This window comes from Topomyia yanbarensis, chromosome 3, assembly GCF_030247195.1.
Source record: "Topomyia yanbarensis strain Yona2022 chromosome 3, ASM3024719v1, whole genome shotgun sequence".
NCBI classification, from domain to species: domain Eukaryota; kingdom Metazoa; phylum Arthropoda; class Insecta; order Diptera; family Culicidae; genus Topomyia; species Topomyia yanbarensis.
Genome location: NC_080672.1, coordinates 340,640,104 through 340,659,151, shown reverse-complemented (window position 1 = coordinate 340,659,151; position 19,048 = coordinate 340,640,104). Strand labels below are relative to the sequence as shown.

The window sequence follows — 19,048 nt, the reverse complement described above, 5'->3', positions numbered from 1 at the left end:
CTCTGGTAATATTATGAAAAGCGTATATATCATTTTCATGGCTGTCATGTAGCTCTATTCTATCTCACAAAATTTTGCGGTTCTCAGTTTTCGTGTGCGAAAATGCTAGGGGCGAATGTTGTTTCGGAGCGCTTTTTTGAAAATGTGTAAGCCGAAAAACAGAATTTTTATTGACAACAACAATTAAATCAAGTGCATTATCGTGATTTTGAATCTGCCGGATAATATCATTTATTTAATATCTTGTTTTGGGCGAGACTATCAACTGTGTTCGTTTAATCGGTGTGTGAATAACAGAATATGGGTTGGTCTAAATCGGATCTTTTGCGGCATATAGTATCGGATACACGATATCGTGAACAACCGTTTGAGAGAAAAGTGCGCGCAGTCGGTCCAGCTTTCAGGAAAACATAAATTTTTGCAAATCGGTTGACAAATTTGGACGTAATAGCTCCTATCCCATTTTTAGGTAATTTGGCCCAGCTCTTACTTTTTATTGTATATTTACTACAAAGTTTTATATATCAAATAGAACTTTTCATTTTACAATTCATAATTTAGTGAAAATCAAACAGGAGTAATTTAGGCCAAAATAGGAATTCAATTCTATTGCAAAAAATCGATAAGAAATGGGTGGTCAGAATCGGAACAGGGTTGGGATAATTCGAACCTTTCATGTGCGCAATTCAGGCTATCAGGAAAATATTTATTTGTGAATCGCTGGACACATTCCACTTCTATAGCTCAAAAACCCTTACTAGGTCCGAATTGGCCCAGTTCCCCCTAGTTATATCTATCAATTATTATGATATTTAAAAACCTGTTTTAATCCACCTAGTGGTGCAATTGTGCCTTTCTCATTTGTCTATACTACGATTCATTATGTTCAATACAATGATGGAAATGTATATTACATATTCAGTACGATTTGCACATAGTACATACAATGGATCGACAGCCACGATTTTGAGATACTATGTGTCAACACTGAAACATCGCTTAAAACCAGCGGCGAATCAAGGAAGAAAATCCGAGGGGTCCGGACCCTGCCGCCAATTTTCAACTTGTTAAGAAATTTTAAACTAGTTATAATTTTAAAGTAGCAACCCCTCACTGCATACTCCTACCTAAGCCTATGTAAGCCAAAAAAATGGCCGAGATTAGGATGACGATTTTTAGAGTGATTGCATAACCTTTCTATATGAGAAAGGCAAAAATGTGCCTAAGTCAAAAAAGTCAATTTTCGTCAAAAAAAATTTTTTCGATGTTACATCGAATCTCAACATTTCATGCATTTCAAGTCATTTGACATCAAAAATACCAATTCGATTTTGAATTTTTTCCTTACTCCCCCCTTTGAGAATTTTTCATTTCAGTTTATATTGGAGTTTGCTGTGTTGTCGCACTCTTCAACCCGTAACTCCGGAACGAAAAGTCCAATCAACAACAAAAATCATAAGCAGCCGATGGGAAGGTTGTACCTTTCATTTGGAACTAAGTTTGTGTAAATCGGTCCAGCCATCTCTGAGAAACATAGGTGACATTTTTTCACATACACACACATACATTTTCCGATCTCGACGAACTGAGTCGAATGGCATATGACATATGATTAGAATGGCGATTTTTAGAGTGATTGCATAACCTTTCTGTATGAGAAAGGCAAAACATGTACATATAAAATTATCGTTGGAAATTTTTTTTTATTGATAAGTGCTCCATCATGCAATCAAATTCAAAATGTTGATTTTTTCTTTAGGTTTTTGTTGACAAAATTGATCCAATATGAATGTTTGTAAAAAAAATCCTTCAAAATAATTTTGATCAGGTTAAGTGTAAGAGCTTTAAAAAATTGACATCCCTGCGTGAACTTGAAGAGAAACGGAATTCAATTCATGCCCACCTCGATGAAAGAAATGTTTGCTTCGTTTCCCTCGTGATACGTTCTACAGACACAGCGCATTCAGGCTCGGACATGTTCGGTTGCAGAAGCAAACTGAATTTTGTTTCTATGCTAGCTCTGAGAGGGAATATTGAGATAAAATGCACCAGATATAGATTACGCAGTTCACTTATGCTCGAAAATGTAAAAGATGCCTACTTATGCCATTAAACCTGATGCCTGAAGGAATTCATATTTCCTCTGCACTCAAGCATTCGATTCTGCATGAGTCAGTTGGAAAGTTAATGCATGAGAGAGACGGTGAATCTGATTGTTGGTTTCGGTAAATACAAGCTGAAATAGGTAACTGGTAAATTTCGTGGCACTATTTGGTGTATTGAATGCTCTCCACTGTTGCCCTCAGGAAATTCCCAACCATGAATCAAACACCCTGTATATTAGGGTGTCCCAAAATAACATCATCTTAAAAAAGTCATCGGGCTCACTTCTTAAGCGAAAGGTTCCGGTATTAGGACCACTTTCTTCTTCGGAGTGAATTTGCTAAAACGCTCCCTACTGGTGGAGAATTTTGATTTTTTTAAATGGGCCGATTTTGGGTAAAATTTCATATTTATGCCAGCTGAAGGGCTCCTGAATTGTCATGGATTTTTTTCAGCATTTATTTTTTATTTTTTTGGAGATCTAAATGGAGAAGTTCGGTGAGTTAGTTTGTATAAATTTTGGATTATAAGAGCAGCAGAGCCATTGAAACTTTGTAAAAAGTGCAATTTTTGGTGTTTTCCATTAGTTTTTCTTCAAAACTAGGCATCTAAATTTTTTTAAAAGTATAAAAAACACTTCAAATGGTTGAGCCAAATACAGGGGCGTAATTTTGTTGAAAAAAGTGTATAGCTACGGCAAATGGGGTATGAGTTATTTAAGTTTTTGTTATACAACCTTTGACATTTTTAGCAATTAGGGACGATTCATAAATTACGTAACGCAAAAATGGTCCAAAATTGACTCCCCCCGTCCCCCATGTAACAAATTGTCACAAATTTCTCTATCCCCTCTCCCCTATTACGTAACAAATTATACGAAATTTTTTTTTTGTTCAGTAAAAACATGTTACGTAACGGTCTAGCTTACTCCCCTCCCCCATATGTCACAACATGTCACAACTTCTTGGACCAACCACCGCCCCCCCCCAAACGCGTTACTTAATTTATGAAGGGTCCCTTAATAAAAAATAATACTGTTCCAAAAAATAAAATAATTCAAATGTGCTCAGAACACATATTGCTTTTCGGAAAATAAAAGGACAAAGATGAAAAATGGCGTTTACCGTATGTTTTCAGTACGTTAGGATCGTGAGCAATAGATGATTTTTTGTGCCATCAAATATAAAAATAATGATAACTTTGCTACTGACGCCAAGTCTCTAATTCTTTTTTAAAGAGTTAATTCGTCATAATTACTGCTAGGAGGGTTATTCACACAAACTACTGTATCAGAAGATTCGCTGTATTCTTTTGGAATTCGAAATTGACTATATCGGAATTGTGTGATCTAAACCGTAAAGGTTACCTCACTCTTCTCTATTTTTCTTCACTCTAAGATACCTAACATAGAAATGAGACCTTATATACAAAATCTGAATATGCCAAACAACTCAGCATTCAAATATACACCATAACTTACCGCTAACTCGACATACTTGTTTGATTTTCAACCTCGCTAGGTTATTAATATACTAATATACTAAATGTTTTTTAAAAAAATACTTGTCAAATGCTCATAAAAATGGATTCTGATTCTGTACTAGAGGCAAATGAAAAAAAAAACAATATTTTTTCATAATTTTTCCTCAATTTTCCAAAAAAACGAAATGCGGACTAAGCTCACTTAAATTGTTTTATTTCATAGAACAGTGTTATTTTTGATAAATAGCACAAAATGTCAAATGGTTATCCAACAAAAACTTTAATAACTCATACCTCATTTGCCGTAGCTATATTCGGCTCAACTATCTGAAATGTTTTCTATACTTTTTAAATTTTGTGCATACCCAGTTTTGAAGAAAATCCAAAATTTGTGCAAACTAACTAATGAAACTTCTCCATTTGGGTCTCCAGAAAAATTAAAAAAATACTGAATACATATAAGACAGTTCAGAAGCACTTCAACACTAAATTTGAAATTTTACCCAAAATCGCTCCATTTTTCAAAAAATCAAAATTCAAATGGTGGCCATTCGGGAGCGTTTTAGTAAATTCACTCCGAAGAAGAAAAAAGGTCCTAATACCTTTTCCTTTCATTTAAAAAGTGAGCCCGATGACTTTTTAACATGATGTTATTTTGGGACACCCTACTGTATATAGGGGAACTGTGGGTATGACGGACAGGTGGGGTAAGACGGACACATGGTTATTTTAGGGATATAACATTAAAACTTCAATTGTATTGTATGTGTACCCTATCATTATGAGTAACCTTGAATTATGAAACACTTAGTAGGCCTTGAATACTGCTAAACATGCACAATTTAAGCAAATATTGATAATCAGTAGTGCAGTTTCGTGCGGATGTAATTTTCAAGTTTCCGATTTTAAGGTTTATCGACGAAAAAATCAATTCATTCGCTGATTTTTTCCATTATTTCGATAAAGTAACTCTTAAGTGTCATCTTCATGGAAAATAACAGGTAAGTTTATTTATGCGTGAATGAGTACAAACGTTGAAAAAATATGTGTACTGGTGGGGCAAGATGAACATTCTTGATTGATTCTATTGATTCGTCCTTATATGAATGTCTCGCGTGTAAAAACGAAATTCTAGCAATCAAACGTGGAGAACCATCTAACTGAAGTCTCACATGCAGTAGACTGCAGGATGTGCGTTAATGTGACCGAGACTAAGTACCGAATTCCTAGAACCTGGAAATGGTACATGATTTTGTGCAGGTCCCATACTATGGCTGTGTATAATCGAGAAACTGATGTTTCCAATTACGCATTTAATATATATCCTTTCAGTTTCGTATTCTGATTCTGACTGATCATTTGAACTGATTATATAGCTCTCTTTATGACAACGGCATAAACGATATTAGAAAATACACCACTTGCTTCAACTCTAAATCGAACCCCAAAACGTTAATTTCACTTCGAGTTGAACGTATATATTAAAAAGAACTACAATCCATTCAAAACCTTCGCTAGAAACAGTAAATTTTAATATTTTGTATTGTGATCATCCTTTCTGCAACATGTCCGTCTTACCCCCACCATATGTCCGTTTCACCCGCAGTCTGGAAAAAGTGAAGATATTTCTTCGTTTTTCAGTTCTTTAAAAAATGATACTTGTTGATTTTTGTAACACAATCCCTCTGGGCACTCGAAAGCCAACATATGGAGCTACAACATAGAGAATTAAATGATGACATAAACATTCTCTTACTATGTTATTTTTCAATCTATCCTTAATATGTCCGTCTTACCCCCAGTTCCCCTACGTATGAAACGCTGATATAAAGGACAAACGTCTTGTGGCACTTTAAAGCATATATGCTTTAAATAATCGTAACGAGCAAATACTGTCCCAATATAATGCTGTGGATTTATACGATATGTATCTCTTCTTTAGAATAATATTCGACATATTTTATTGCGTCCGAACATATCCAATATAGCCTAGGAGCGTACATACTGTAAATGACGATGCAAAGTGCCTTGGTTAGAGACTCGCCAAAGGTAATTTTCAAAACACATTACTGATATCGTATGAAAACCAAATTCCATTATGATTAAAATATTCATTTTTTATTATTAGAAGAGTATCAATTACAGTTCGAAGCGTTAATTTTCTACCGTTTTTATCCACTGAAAAGGAAACAATAAAAATGCATTGCAAAATCATAGCGAGAAATGACAGCCAATGCAAGCTTACTGAAAGCATGACTAATACCGACAACAGGCTTTCAATTTGGCCGGTTCCACATTGGTGCTCTACAAGTAGCGATAGTAGTGCAGAAAACGGGCTGTCAATCCCTGCACTTCAATTGCATAATATTTTGCATGTTCTATCATTACATCGGTATATATAGAGATCAACGGTTCTTAAAGACTACCCTTTATGCAGATCTAAAGGGTTATAAAGCTACGTTATAATACATACTGGTTTCTTGGACTGTATCATCATGCTCGTTAGCTATAGCCAAGATGGCAGCGCACAGAGGTTCAAAACATGATTTCGAGGAACTTAATTAGATGGAGCTGAAAGTATCGGTATTTGCGAATTGACATGTTCTACAATATTTAAGTGTTCAAAAAAGCGCCATCTTTTGGTTATATTCCTTTTTTAAGAATTTGAAGACAGTAGGCTATACAAATCCAACTTTTAAATGAAAAGAAATATCGCCTGTGTGTCTCCGGGAAAGTTGCAAAGGAAAATGTTTCCATAAATTCTGCTTGATCAAAATCGGCAAAGCGTAAGTAATGATATGTGTAACGAAGTGGGAAAATATTTTTTGCCATATATTTGGGGGGGGGGGGGGGGGTAAAGACCTAATTTTGGCCCCAATAGGGAGGTAACCGAACAATTCTATTAATTACGTAGCCTACGATCAACGGAATGCGCATAAAGTGGCATCAGTATCCTTGCTTCGTTCCAAACAACAAATATAATAACAAGAATGTCCTGAGAAAGATAAAATACAGAAAGATTGCGTTTTTGGTACGTTCCGATTTTGGCATGTTCACTTTTTGGCACACTCTGATTTTGGTAATAAATGCGGGTTCCGTTTTTGGCAGCATTCTTGTTGTACATAATAAGTCTTTTAAAAATCTGCAATAGATATTTTTGTACCAATTGATATCACATTTGACTTTATTTCCAAACGGGGGAGTCATGTTAACCCTCAACGGCGCAAATCTTTTTGTTTTCAAATTTTGTGAAAATTGTCTCATAGTTTCAATACATTACTAGGATAATTTTGAGATGTTTTTCGTAATGTTGTTTTAAAACAGTTGCATTTAAGGGTTAACTATAATTTACACTATACGTGTTGTATTTAAAGATAACAATGAGTATAGAAATGTATTATTTATGGACAATATAATTGGTAACAGTGTAACTAGTGTCTGACGGAATCAATTTTCATAAAAAAGTAAATTCTAAGAGTCAAGTACAGAGGAATGCGCTACACTGCATAATAAGACTAGTTCTGGAGAAAATTTTCAAAAGAATCTTAGTAACTTTGAGAGTTATTTGTTTTTGGCAAATTTGTATAGTTTAGTCTAGTCTACACATACACAACCAATACATGTAGGGATCCTGGAAAATTCCAGACGTTCGTCTACATTTTTTTCTTGTTAATATTAACCCATTCATGCCCATGTTGTTTGTGGACAACAACGTTTTTAAACAGCTATAACTTTTGATTGAGGCAAGATTTACTCGCAAAAACATAATAGGCTAATAAATGTGACTATTGCCTTTCATTTGAGCATTAACAATTACAAGGATCAGCTCAACAAGTGAAGTTATTGCAATTAGTCTGATAGAATTCCGATGGAACAGTGCTGCCAGGGACAGTTTAAGTCGACTCCGGAAAATTAATTTTTCATATATCTTCGTTATGGTGCAATTATTTTTGAAAAGTGATAAAACTTATCAATTCAGACTGTCTTTGGTGACGTTTTCCATGCAATTGGACTATTGTAAGTATTTTTGGGTGAAATGTATTGAGCACTGGAAGGTGAAAATTGAGCAACTTCTAGCACTGCAAGGGAAACACCTATCTTTATGAAAAAAGACTTTTCGTGTTTCTTGATCTCACCGTTTTCAAGGAAAAATAGTTTTGAAACCCTACATGCAACCATACCAACCGTTTCAGTTGAAAGGGGGTTTGATAAATCGTTACTTGGCTAAGAAGGTTAATGTCACTCCTTTGATCCTAACTTCCTGAGATGGGACAGAGCAATTTAAACCTGTTCTGGCTAATGAGCCTAGGTTACAACGCCTTTACTCGTTCCCTTATGTCTTCGGCCAATTTGTTAGTTTTTTGGCGATTTTTTTCAAATAAATGGAATTAGGGTGGTGCTTGTGGTTAGGTTGTTCAAAATATCGACTGTTTAGATGTTTGACATTTCTGCGCAAAGCCCTACAATATGTATAATAACACAAATAAATTGAAGCAAGTTTGGTGGATAAACACGGCTATTTATAATGGTTAATTTTCTGTGATTTTTTAAAGATTTGTGATAGGGTGGCTCTTGAGACATCGGGTTGCTTATTTTATCTAGAGCGTTTTTTCATTACAGCATATCTAACAGAAACGTCAAACGGAGAAAATTGCGTGCAAAAATTTCCTTGCATTAAAGCACACAGAAGGCTATTAATTCTACTATCACCTCTGCATTTACTCATTGCAGGATCGTATAAGCATATTACATGTTTTTCGCGAAGATAATAGGGAGATAATTGATAACTATTATTTTATTACATTATACCGATCACTTTTGCTATTATGCTCTTTTACATATGTGGTCTTGGCAACACCGTTTGTAGATGGTACATTTTACTGTGACGTTTAGAGAGACGGGCTTGTAGTTGTGATATATTTCATGTGCTGTATTGCAACCGAGAGTGTAGATATGAGGTTTGGCATTGGAAAAACATGCTAACTGCAGTCGACTTGGAGAAACATCACAACGCAAAACATCACATCTACAATATATTAGCAAAGCTATGTGACATTTTGACTTGAGATTAAATTAACATACAAAGAGTTATCATTTTTCTCTATTATTTGTGGACGATAAAGAGTCAATGCTTAACTTTTATTTGGCATAATAAACTCAGTTTGTTTACATTTGTTAGATATTACGTTTTGAATAAACGGTATAGTTATCTTTTGATGTGTTAATTTCTCGCAAATACATTTGGATTTTTGGAACTTTCCTTGGAGCACAGTTTTACCGTAGCATTGATGTTTCAATTCCTTTTGTTTGGACAGTTGCAAGTGATTTTTACAACAAAAATGATTTTCTTCAAACCTAAATATCTTCAAGCATTACAATTCGATTTTCAATCTACCAATTCCATTTGAAATATCAACGATTGGTTACTTATGGAGAATTAATAAACTTATTTATTATTACCATGCAGTGAATTGTTTGAGACTTTACACTTCCGTAATGAGGGGCATTGCACTCGAGAAGGGCGCTAAGATTGCGAGAATTCTACTGGACGACGAATGAATTTGATAAAAATATGAATAAAATAGAAATTTTCTTATTTTTTCTTTCATCTCATTCCATTCTACAAACATTTGAAACATTTTTGAAATCGTAAATTGAAAATCCAAAGTTTAAAATTAAGGTTCTATTTTTGGCACGGTTCCGGTTTTGACAACTGAAACAGATAAAATTGTTGCCAAAAACGGAATCCTACTGTACTTCAGTTTGAGCACAACAATCGAATGCTCCAACCCGATCAGAAACTCATAACAAAAAGATTTCAAAACTCTAATTCGCGTTGTTACTAGTTATAAATTTCCGTTATTTTAACTACTAACGAGACCTTATTTATAACACAATATGTTACGAAAATTGCATGTTATTATCTTGTTATTTCATTCTGATCGGGAATTGTCGCACTACCATTTGAGCTAATGCGTTGAACAAAGATGGCAGTCGCTTCTCTAACTAATGGCTTCAAATGGGTAGGGCGATAATAATAACAGGGCCAAAAAAGCTCCACATCCTACGTTTCATAAGAAAATTACGAAAACATGATAGAAAGCATGTTGAATAAACTACACTTTTTTGAAATTTGTAAACTGGTGTTATGATTTGGATGCCAAAAACGGGCAATCAGAATGATTTCTTATATTCTTTAAAATAGTAGCAGGGATACCAGGTATCTTTTACTAATGCCTTCACATTTACAATAAATGTCTTCATTTGTCTTCAACGGCCAGGATTCTGAATCGATTATTGATTTTGAGCCAGAACTCTGCCAGAAATCAGTCAGACATTCGAATAAATTTGTCTTCAAAATGAAAAATACGTCTTCACAACATTTCAAATGCCTTCAAAATGAAGACAAATCTGGCATCTCTGAATAGTAGTCTTGGTAATGGTAAAACTGCCCATGGTCACATATTTGTCCCATTTTATATGGGATTTGCTATCCATATAGGACTGATTTTCAATCATAGGCAAAAGGGCTTTAAAACTTTGTGTCATGGCACCAATCACTTGGACCATAAGCTCATCTTTTCAAACTATTTTGATATCAATTGGCTTTAATTCAAACTTTGACATCAATAAATTGTTCTACTCATGATTAGTAAATTTTAGAAATTATCAAGTGATCTCAAACGATTTCCAAAACTTCACTGCACTCGAGATTAAAAATTTTAGATATCTTTTATTCGGAAAAATTTTCTTCAATATTTTCCCGCGAACAGAAAACAATGAACTCATTTATTGAAATTTCGATGTTCTGATATTTCGGGTTTCCATGTTCTTCCCAGTTTTTACTTCAGGCAGTATACGCCTTGTAGTAGTGATCGCTAGTGAATTTTAAATTGAATATTTTGGACCCATAAAGAAATTTGAAAAACTTTGCATTCATTTGCATCTTGCTAGATGTACATTACAAGTTGTCCTAGACAGAGGAAAATAGGTCAGAAGCATGTCAATTCTATTTGTAATGGGTAGTATAAGACCGCATTGAATAAAAATGGATTTTCTGACAAAATTTCATGAATATTTGTTAGCGAATGTGTACAGTAAAATTAAAATAAGGTTTGTTTATGTTCGTTGATTATTCAGCGTTCCTATAACAAAAAACGCTTCAGTCTTTAAAAAAAAATCTCGGCAGATCTCCAAACTTTTCACAACTTTTACCACCCCAAATCAGTTACATTACCTGGAATCCTTTGCATCATCTGCTGCCGGTAGATCTCATGCGCAATGTGCTGATGCATTCTCAGGTCAATCATGTCAGTCATTGTTATCCCAGCAGCTACGGTCCGTACAAATAATCCACGATAGTATCGCACACTTGACGTAAGTCAACTCCACTTTATTCTTATCTATATCACCAATTAACGCCATACAGGTCGTACCGATTTTACTATAAGCACACGCCCAACCATGCATGGGGATAATTCATTCGCCTCACGACATAAAGGAATCTTGATTCATTTAAAAATTCAGAAATATTCATTTGTCATGTTAACAGCTCACATGCAATCGCTATTATTCACACCATCGATTGCATTGCTACAATTGCCGTTGCCGGTTTTGCTTCTGCCGCCGTTGCCGCTGCTGTTGTTGTTGTTCTCACACACCCACGCCGCCGTGATTGCCGTCGCGAGACCACCCGCCCGAGCTACGATGTGTGTTTTTTTATTGTTTGTTTATTTCGCTCGCGAATTTATTCACCCTTTTGCAAACACGCGTCTAACCAGTGAAAAAACCGCCTCACAACTGCTGCGCCAATAAAATAGCCTCACTCACTGGCCATCCCTGTACAAAACCATACTCGCGCTCTGTGCTGAACCACCACGACGACACGACGCTCGCGAAAACTGCAAAAAAGAGGTAGAAAACCCGATGATAGAAAGCGCAAGGAGCAACGTGAAAAGGTACAAACAACCTGGTCAACATACAGCCTGCGGCCGTACAGGTTCCAGTGACCGAAACCGCCTGACGAAGGGACGGATCAAAACGTATCGTCAAATGAAACCTGTGGAAAGCAGAATAGAGAAAACAAGATCGCTTTCACCCACACACCCACCGCCAGCGCAATCGTACACCCGGGTGCAAAACACGACACGAAGTAAGTCCGCTGTATCGCCACTGCTTCGTTCGCCGCCGCTGATTGGTCCAGCTGAGTGACGCCTACTTTTCCACCGCTTTCCGTTTCACACACCATTCACGAGAGATATATTTTAACCTACACTCTGACATAGTGCCGCCTCTGATCCACTGGACCGGCCAACGTGCCATGGAACCCTTTTTGTTGCGTGTTTTGTTTCATCACGTCGGTCGCTTCGGGCAGGAATCGAAATGGCGTGAAATTTGAAACGCTCTGCAATATGCGCATTGCGCATATATAGGTATTGGATGCGCCTGCGTTCGTCAACTGCGCCTGCTGCACCTAGACGGGCTTCTACAGAGAAGAAGAAAAAAAACTTACGCAGCGCTAGCAATATGGCGCCTCCGGATTGATGATGAAATCGTGCGTTAATTTAATTGGATTTTGATTAGTTTAGGAGTTAAAATGTTGTAAAGTTGATCGCTTTAGTAAAAATATTCTAATTTACTTGAATGGGCCAGCTGTAAAGACGTAAGTCATATTAGGCTAAAGCATTCCATTCTGACAACTAATTGGGTTTAATTCGTACAAGAAAGATTCTGATTGGACAACACGCCTATCTAGTATTGTGAATTTTATTCAATCTTAATTGAACAGTTAGTATTATGTCCAGGGCCGCCGAGAGGGGGGGACCGGGGTGTTTCCCACCGGGCCCGGAGTTTTGAAGGGGGCCCGGATTTTTAACAGAAACTAAAATTTTGACAAATACTTTGTCGACAAAAATTTATTTGAGAATACAATTAAAAATTCAACATCTTGTGTATGAGGTGACTAGAATAGCGAAAATTCTAAACTACTGCATATTTGATATCAACTTTGTTTATACCAACCTAATTCTCGCATCAAAGCAAGATCAGACTCGAGCGGACATAGCGGAATTTGTACATTGAATGTCATGTACGCAGCTCACCTGGGTTCGAATCCCAACCCCGCACACAGGAATAGAGATTTGCTATAGGAAAATTCCTAACCTGAATGAAGAAGCGAATGACCTTAAGAGTGAAATGTCTATAATCGAAACAAAAATATGATCAGACTTTTAAGGGTTAAACAATTAAATGGTTTGATTAGAAGTCATGAGGTTGTCTTCAAATTTCGCCAATTTGAAATCGTTTTTTTTTATTTATTTTCCAATCTTCGAAAGCGCTGGATTAATATCAAAAGTAATTACTGAAAGAAGGGTTGCCACACCGGTTTTGGGGGCGAATTCCGTGCCTTCGTTCAGGTAAATCCGAATTCGCCCGGAAGAATCCATTGGATTATTTTGCAATTTTCCGTTGCCCTTTTTTACCAGGAATCGCTCAGCACCCAGTCCTCATAAACATCATCCTCGGGTTGCAGGCCTTAATTGTTAAGGAGGGCCCCTCTTGGCGTTGACAAATATTATTTTAAAAGTGCCATTTGGGTTTACTTTACCCCATTGAACCATCGCTTCACAAAGATTCTCGAAAGAAACTGAAGTGTGATTTCACACCCCGTGTTTGTTTACTGAGGAGCAGAGCAAAGCTCGCTCGGGTTGTCCTTCACAGCGAGAGTGGTTGGTGCTTTTGGATTCTTTGTGAATATCCGAGAAAGCAACATCAGTTACAACATCCAACTAAACCAACAAAACTGTTAACAAATGAAAAAACGCTTTTAATCCACCTAACAGTGTGATGAGACATTTCTTATAACTCTTATCACTCTCTTCGGATATTATATCGTTTGAGAACATTTAGAAGTTGATGCTTCGCGATGTTTTTGATAACACATACAACATGGGATAGTGGCAGGACTCAGAGAATCGCTCAAATCAGCATAGGACAACATCAGTGCTAGAAATTGCAAACCAAAGCAATGGGAAAGCGAAAAAATGGGCCATAAAATAGACATACAAACGAATTATTGCTAATGCTCTGTTAATAAAATATCTAAATTCCTCAATAAATGCATTGTGGTGGGAAAACTGAATTTTCCTAAAGGGGTTATGTATATTGTACTGAGCCAAAAAAATCGATTTTTTCAATCGATTTGAAGTTTATACTTTACTCAAATTTACAACGCGACTGAGAACTAAGAAATCAACGCTTTTTCTTGAAAAAAGCGATAGTAGCAGTGATACCATTCAAAGAAAATCAACAGTGAATATTTCCAGACTTGGTTTTATTTCCTATTTAAGAACTATTGTGTTTTTTACATCCTAGATTGCATGATTCAATGATCGAAACCCAAAACTTCATAAAGTATTTGAAATTATTAAATTAAAATTTGTGTTTGCTATTGAAATTGACAAAATGATAGTATATATAGAATATAGTCCCTTTGGCGTTGGTTAATTTTTCGGTCCCACCTATCAGCATTGAAGTATCGCCCTTACGTTTTTTTACAATACCAATTTTACAATTTGTGGGAGTTTGGTGAAAATCGATCTTACTGTCCAAACGACATAATTCCGAAACCGTAATTTTTGATGTTTTAAAATTATGTGTCTTTAGCAAATTTGTTGAGACTTTATTGTAGTCATGAATATTAACCTGAGAAAATTCACCATAAATACTTCTTGGACGATATACCGTCAAAATTACTTTATCAAATGATGCGCTGTTCGTTTGTAAAACTCTTCGAAGATACTAAACCTCCGAAATTGGCGGTTTCAAAATGATGCTATCTTGACCTTAAATTATTGTTTTGGAACATTTGACCTAAACATATAATTGGTCATACAACAAAAATCAAATTCTCATCAAAATCGACCAGGACCTGCTAGAGTCGAATGGAAATCGTCATTTTTCATAAATTTCTCTCTACATTCGGAAAGTGTTATCCTCGTTATTAATCATATTACGTTTTCGTCTCAACTCGACGCATTCCCAAAATAAAAACCTGTTTTAATCCACCTAGTGGTGCAATTGTGCTTTTCTCATTTGTCCAGACTACGATTCCATGGCTGGTTATGTTCAATACAATGGTGGAAATGAATATTACATGTTCAGTACGATTTGCACATACGTACAACGGATCGACAGCCACGATCTTGAGATACTATGTGATACTGAAACATCGCTTGACCGCCGCTGGTTTCAAGCGATGTTTCAGTATCACATAGTAAGATCCGGGAGGTCCGGGTCCTGCCGAAAATTTTCAACTTGTTAAGAAATTTTAAACTAGTTTTAATTTTAAAACAGCAACCCCTCACTGCATACTCCCTCCGGGCCGGTATGATTGACGATTTTTAGAGTGATTGCATAACCTTTCTATACGAGAAAGGCAAAAAAGTCTAAAAAAATCAATTTTGTTCAAACATTTTTTTTCCAGTTTATATCAAATCTCAATGGTTCATGCATTATAAAGTCATTTGGCATCAAAAATACAAATTTGATTTTGAAAATTTTTCATTTCAGTTTATATGGGAATTTGCTGTGTGATTGCACTCTTCAACTCCTAACTCCGGAACCGGAAGTCCAATCAATAAAAAAAATCAATTGCAGCCGATGGGAAGGTTGTACCTTTCATTTGAGACTAACTTTGTGCAAATCGATCCAGCCATCTCTGATTAACAGAGGTCATATTTTTTCCACATACACACGTACACACACATACATTTTCCTATCTCGACGAACTGAGCCGATTAGCATATGACACTCGGCCCTCCCGGTCGGGATTAGATTGACGAATTTTAGAGTGAATGAGAAAGGCAAAAACATTTTTAGCAAATGTTTCATAGACATTAAATCAATTTTAACTTCGCTTCCTATTAAATAAAGACCCTTATTACAGTACATCTCTACAAAAGCGAGCTCAATTTGAAAAGAAATCTGAGGATTATGATTGATTACAGAACTCTGGAATTTTCTATTGGAATGTTTTCAGACAGGAATTTGATATTGATGCTATTAGACAACTGTGAAATCAAGACCAAGAGATCAGTTACATATCAGGACCCCATTCCGACAATTTATCAAAAGTCCTCATGATGTTTACAACAACAGGTTATCAATGTACGGATCAGATAATTGTTATTGTTACATTGAATTAAATCAGTCTGCATCAATAAATTTTCAACTTCAATCCATTTTTTGTGTGGGGGGAGTTGCATGGTGTTAAACCCCAAAACCTTCTCTTGGCTACGCAGTTGCATGGAGTTATTTATTTCGCTTTTCATTTTCCGATATGTTTCAGATCGATCCGATGGTCATAAGTTAGAAAAATTGTAGTCAGAAGGTTCGCACAAATGAACATTTTTGCACTGATAAGTTATCAAGTTCTTTACAGACAACTTGGAAGTGTTCGGTGATTATTTCTAGCGGTTGTAGATAGTAAAATGAAATACAAAATACGTTTTATCGTAATAATGTTTGGCTTATTTCAATGGATTATTACTATATTGAACAATAAATAGGCCATAACTTTTAAAGTATTCAAAATAGATATTTGAAGTCTTCAGTAAAGTTATTCGAAAAAGTAAGAGCTACAAATTTGCTGAAGACATCATTTCGATATAATCACTTCCAAGAAAATTTGTGAAAATATCTCACTCATAGGGGGATTAATCAGCAAAAGCACAATACCAAAAGAAAGGGCATATTGCCTCCATTATATTCTCCGAAGATACTATTGACCTAAAATAAGCCGTTTTGGCGTTAATAATAGATTACATGTTTTTGGTCATATTTCTGGCAATGGGAAATGATAAAAATCTTTCGTCCGCATTTAATGTTAAATATCTCTTTTGATAATAGTCCGATTTCAACAATCTATAGCTTGTTCGAAAGGTATTCGTTAAAGCTGTCTAAAAACATATAAATTGTTAATCTATATTGTCAATTTCGGCAGATAATTTAAAAAAACTGCAAAAAACGCCATTTTTACGCATTTAAACATTCATATCTTGGAAACTAAATATCAGAATCAAAAACAAATTAATAGCGTTCATACTGTTTTTTAGTTCTTTCATTTAAAATTGGTTTGGATAAGATCGGTTCAGCCATTGCTGAGAAACACGAATGAGAATTTGTCCGTTACATACACACACACAGACACACACACACACACAGACATTGTCCCAATTCGTCGAGCTGAGTCGATTGGTATATAAGACTCGGCCCTCCGGGCCTCGGAAAAAATCTTGAAGGTTTGAGCGAATTCTATACATTTCTTTTATAAGAAATGTAAAACATACAACTAAATGTGAACGGCACAAAAAGGTGGTGTGCTTTACCAAAACATTACACTCTGCGGTGAATGTGAAGAAAATAAGATATTTTTCCTCCTAGTGCTACGAGCTACAAAGGAAATAAAACAGTGCATATTTATTTGTTTTTAAGCGTTTTATACAATAAAAAGCAATGAAAGCGCTCCAAAATTCTGTCGAGTTGAGATCACTTTAATTCTAAATTCTAATTGATTTCAACGCATACCCATGTGTCTCTTGAATTCTATCCCCTGCTCAGTAAAATTCGGCTGGTAAAACTACCACTAAAGGCGGTAACCCTACCTCTATTTGAGAGCTCCATTGGCCAAATGAGTCATCAAAAACTCTCGATATACCAAAAGAATTCTAAATTAATCCAAAAATTTAAATTTGAAATTTAATATATTTGTTTGTATCAATGAACGACAATTCATTGATACAAAATTTTTAAAAAATCATATTCAGATACGAGATGATACATAAAAACATTTTTGTAAAGGAGTCATACTCAAATGACGTAACTTTTTTCGGCGATTTTAGACTACCAATTCCCTCTAGCAAAGAGACCAGGGATGGAAAAAAATATGTATGTTTTACATTTTTTTCAAATACGGTCTTTTATCAACATTTTCATTATAACAGCAAATTGCGTACACAACAAACCTCTTTCGTGACACGTACAGTATTAATAGTTTGTTCAACTAAATTACTAAATTGTGTTTGATTGATTTCGAAGAGAAAATTTAACTCTGCTACCAAACTAAATCAACTAGTTAGCAAGATTAGCTAACTAATGTTGCAAGTTAAATCCGCATACAAAATCTTTTCGTTTTGGAGGAGTGAGCGTGAGATTTTGAACGTCGCTTCCTGAAACGTAACGATTTTATTTTTATTTTTGAACTATTTCCTAGAAATCAGTTACAACATTCTTGTAAAATACTTTAAGGTATGCTAACACACCAACAAAAATAAAAGAATAATTCATGTTTTTATAGGATTATGAATGTTTTCGAATCCAGCATAGCGTAAAATCCAACCAAAACCATTATTTGAAATTTGATCCATGTTTCTCATTTTTTTATTCCTACATGGATTTTTTTTTATATTTTGTTAAAATTTATTTTTACAAGTTGTGGATTCTATTTGTATTTCTACAATTGTAAGATTCTGCCTTTTTTATCTATTTGCATACTTTTATTTTATCCATCTTTTTACGTTCCTTACTTTTGCTTTTTTTTCTATTGCCATCACTATCACTTACTTTAATTTATAGTTTTTTCTTTGTTATTGAATTTTATTCGCAATTTTTCGAGAAAATTCTGCATTCTTTTTTTCTTATTGTTTCATATTATAATACCCTGCTTTTTTATTTGTTTCATTTGTCATTCCATCTAATTTTTAAAATTTGTCTATTTACTGCATTTAATCTTTTCATAGCCTTTTTCTATTTCCTTTTTTTCATATTTTTTGCATTTCTAAAAGCAATTTTACTTATTCAAATTCATTCCAATTTGTATTATTGTTTAATGTTTTACCTTTCTCCTATTTTCTTCCTCATTTTCTAGTTTTTAGCTTTCCGTTCATCGTAGTGATATTTTTTCCCATTGTTCATTTAATATTTTTTTTGTCATGCCTTTTTCTTAAGATTTAATTCGTTATTGTTATTTCTTCATATTTTCAATTTAACCTATTTAGAAAGTACTTTTTCTGTTGATCATTTTCCTATACGTTATACTCCTCAAGTTTTATGCATTCTTAATGTTTTTTTATTTTTTTCTATTGCTTTAAATATGTCTTGTTTTTAATGTTAAATAAATTTTATTATTCTTGATTTATCGAGATTTTCAGTTCTATGCATTTTTTATATATCCTGTTTGAATTCTTTTTAGTAGTTTTTTTTCATTTTCATTGATTCTAAAAAAATTTCCTACTTTCCTATCGATTTTTCATTATTTTCACCATTTGTTCAATAATGTTCGACTTTTTTAATCTTCGCCATATGTTTTTCTAGTTTCCTGTTTCCTTTATCAATTTTTTATAAGTTTTGTTTTGGTTTTTCCGATTAAACATTTTTTGACAATTGACATTAATTTGTTTATTTG

The 19,048-nt window shown here is 34.7% G+C and overlaps 1 protein-coding gene across 1 annotated transcript in view; it reads right to left on the bottom strand.

The window, feature by feature from the left end:
- LOC131689565 (T-box transcription factor TBX6-like) overlaps positions 1-11,431 on the bottom strand; it is a 128,805-nt gene extending 117,374 nt beyond the window's left edge. The window contains exon 1 of the mRNA XM_058974754.1: positions 10,823-11,431. Coding sequence (XP_058830737.1) covers positions 10,823-10,904 — 82 coding nt within the window. The 5' untranslated portion in view covers positions 10,905-11,431. The remainder of the gene's footprint in view (positions 1-10,822) is intronic.
- Positions 11,432-19,048: the final 7,617 nt, after the last annotated feature.